We start from the raw sequence: 3153 nt of genomic DNA on the forward strand, positions 1-3153 counted from the left end.
ATAGGTTTAGAGTGTGATAGGGTGAGTAGCCGTGTTAAGCAGATTTATTTCTCAACCAATTGATAGATTCCTGCCATTCTTCAAAACCTTGAAAGGCAATAAAGGTTTCAAATGGACAGAGGAGTGTGTGAAAGCATTCCAGGAGTTAAAGAGGCACTTGAGGCAGCCTCTTTTGTTATCCAAACTCGTCCAAGGCAAGCCCCTATTATTGTATTTATCGATATCTAAGTCCACGATCAATGCAGCTTTGGTACGCGAGGAAAGAGGAGTTCAGTGGCCAGTTTATTATGTGAGCAAGCGATTGCTCAACATTGAAACAAGGTATCCAGAGATGGAGAAGCTAACATATGCACTCATTATAGCCACTCAGAAATTGTGGCCCCATTACCAGGCACACTGCGTGCATGTGCTCACAAAATTTTCATTGAAGAAAGTAATGCAAAAGCCTGAGGCATCGGGTAGATTGATTCAATGGACCATGGAATTGAGTCAGCATGACATCAAGTACCTCCCGAGAATAGCGATCAATGGACAAGCATTGGCTTACTTTATCTCAAAATTCTCATATCAACCCGAGAGAGAGTCAAGCCCGTCTGAAGTAAGCACCTCAATAGAGAATAGTTCAGTGGAGCACAAACTCGACGGCTTGTGGTAGTGGACCTGGTATGTAGATAGGTCCTCAAATGAAAATGGGGCAAGGGCTAGGCTCCTAATCGAAGGTCCTGAAGGGGATCCAATCCAAGCTACAATCAGATTTGGGCTTCCCGCATCAAACAATGAGGTAGAATATGAGGCCATGCTCACGAGAGTTTGCCTGGCCAAAGAAATGGGGGCAAAATCATTCAGAATCTATAACGATTCCCAACTCATCGTCCATCAAGTCTCCAGAGAATACCAATCCAAAGAAGAGAAAATGGCATCCTATCTTCGGAAGGTAAAATCTGAGATTGAGCATTTCAAGGCTTATACTGTTCAACAGATTCCAAGGCAAAGAGTGGTTGATGCTCTAGCTTGCCTGGCTTTAGTGATAAGCAAAGAAACAACAAATTCCTTCTCCGTCAAATTCCTGCCAAGTCCAAGCATCCTCACATCAAAAGAGGCGGTTTTGATAATAGGGCAAAGGTATAACTAGATGGACTCAATAACAGCATACTTGAGAGATGGAACAGTCCCCAAGTGAAGAAACAAAGACAAGACTCTCAAGCAAAATCAGCTTGATATTGCGAGGCTATAATTCCCCGCTCTTGTGGTGTATAAATCATTAGGATGCATAGTACATTCTATATAAAGAAAATCTATGAGGGTGTATGAGGAAACCATGCTGGGGGCTGATCTTTGGCGTACAAGGTACTCCCGCCAAGGGTACTATTGGCCAAAAGTTTTTGACGATGAGGTTGACTTTGTGTGAAAATGTGACAAGTGTTAGAGATTCGCAAATATTTCACGAGGTCCACCCTGAGAGCTGACTACCCTGACAAGCCCATGGCTATTTGCAATTTGGAGAATTGATTTAATAGGCCTTTTACCTTAGGGAAAAGGAGGTGTCAAGTTCGTAGTGGTCGTATTCGATTACTTCACCAAGTGCGTTAAAGCTAAGTCTTTGGCGACCACCATTTCAAACAAGCTGAATGATTTCGTCTACAAAAATATCATTTGTAGGTTCGAAATCCCACATACCATCATAAACGACAATGGGAAACAGTTTGATTGTGAAGACTTCCAATTGTTTTGTGAAAGGCTTGGCATCAAGAAAAGCTTCTCCGTTGTCTACCGGCCTCAAGCTAACGGTCAAGTAGAAGTAGTTAATAGGGTGATCAAGCACACCCTTGAGAAAAAGCTTGATTACATCAAAGAAAGATGGATAGACAAGCTACCCGAGGCCTTATGGACTCACAGAACCACGACCAGAAGCTTGATGAGAGAGACCTTGTTCTTGCTTTCTTATAAATGTGAGGTGATGGCCTCGATTGAAGTTGGGGTCAACTTGTTTTGGCGAGAGGTTTTTGACAAAGTGTTAAATGAGGATCTCCTTCGTTTGAAGTTAGACTTGATCGAGGAACATCGAGCTAAGTCTCAACTAAGAGTTGCCTANTTCTCAAGCTAACGGTCAAGTAGAAGTAGTTAATAGGGTGATCAAGCACACCCTTGAGAAAAAGCTTGATTACATCAAAGGAAGATGGGTAGACAAGCTACCCGAGGCCTTATGGACGTACAGAACCACGACCAGAAGCTTGATAAGAGAGACCTTGTTCTTGATTTCTTATAAATGCGAGGTGATGGCCTCGGTTGAAGTTGGGGTCAACTTGTTTTGGCGAGAGGTTTTTGACAAAGTGTTAAATGAGGATCTCCTTCGTTTGAAGTTAGACTTGATCGAGGAACATCGAGCTAAGTCTCAACTAAGAGTTGCCTGGTGCCAACAGCGAGTGAAGAGATACTTCAACTCAAAAGTCAAGAACAAAGACTTTGGGGTGGGTGACCTAATTCTAAGAAAGGTCATCCTCGTTGTACAGAATGCAAACTTGGGGGCCTTTTGGCCCAAGTGGGAAGGTCCTTTCAGGATCTGAGAAAAGCTCGCACCAAGAACCTTTTACTTGGAATGCCTTAATGGTGAAGTGGTTTTGCTAGCATGGAACGTCAAACATCTATGAAGATACTATTAGTAAACAGCTCAGGTCTAATATTGTTACTATATTATTATCAGCCATTTAAGGTCTCTTATGGCCAATATTTGTTATCAATAAAGAGTATTGTTAAGAACTTCTCATGTTTAATTTTTATTTTAAGATCGCGACCTAAGCAATAAACCTTAAAAAACTCGGAGTCAAGAGTTCGAAAAAAGGCAACTTAGCTCTAAAAGCCACGCCATAATTTGGACTCATCAAGTAAAAAATTCCATGACACAACGAGGTTAAAACTCAAAAAACACTCGAGTAAAACATGTCAAAAGAAAGAAGATCATAACTTAACTACCAAAACGCAAGACAGGCGACCAGCCCTAATCGTTGTTGCAAGAAAAGATTTCTTAGTTGTTCGAAAAGCTCTTAAAGAAGTGAGCTACATATAACTTGGAGCAAATTCGAATCGTTAAACCAAGTTCACTTAGAACAATTAAAATGACTCCGCATAAATAAAAACATTGCTCAACGAGAGAAT

The 3153-nt window shown here is 41.4% G+C and overlaps 1 protein-coding gene across 1 annotated transcript; it reads left to right on the forward strand.

Moving 5' to 3' along the window:
* The first annotated feature begins 826 nt into the window (after positions 1 to 826).
* Positions 827 to 2104, forward strand: LOC116136867. The gene is made up of 2 exons (XM_031422530.1): positions 827 to 1122; positions 1660 to 2104. The coding sequence occupies exons 1-2, from the start codon at positions 827 to 829 to the stop codon at positions 2102 to 2104; spliced, it is 741 nt and encodes a 246-aa protein (XP_031278390.1).
* Positions 2105 to 3153: the final 1049 nt, after the last annotated feature.

This window comes from Pistacia vera, unplaced genomic scaffold (genome assembly GCF_008641045.1).
Source record: "Pistacia vera cultivar Batoury unplaced genomic scaffold, PisVer_v2 Contig320, whole genome shotgun sequence".
In the NCBI taxonomy this organism is placed as follows: domain Eukaryota; kingdom Viridiplantae; phylum Streptophyta; class Magnoliopsida; order Sapindales; family Anacardiaceae; genus Pistacia; species Pistacia vera.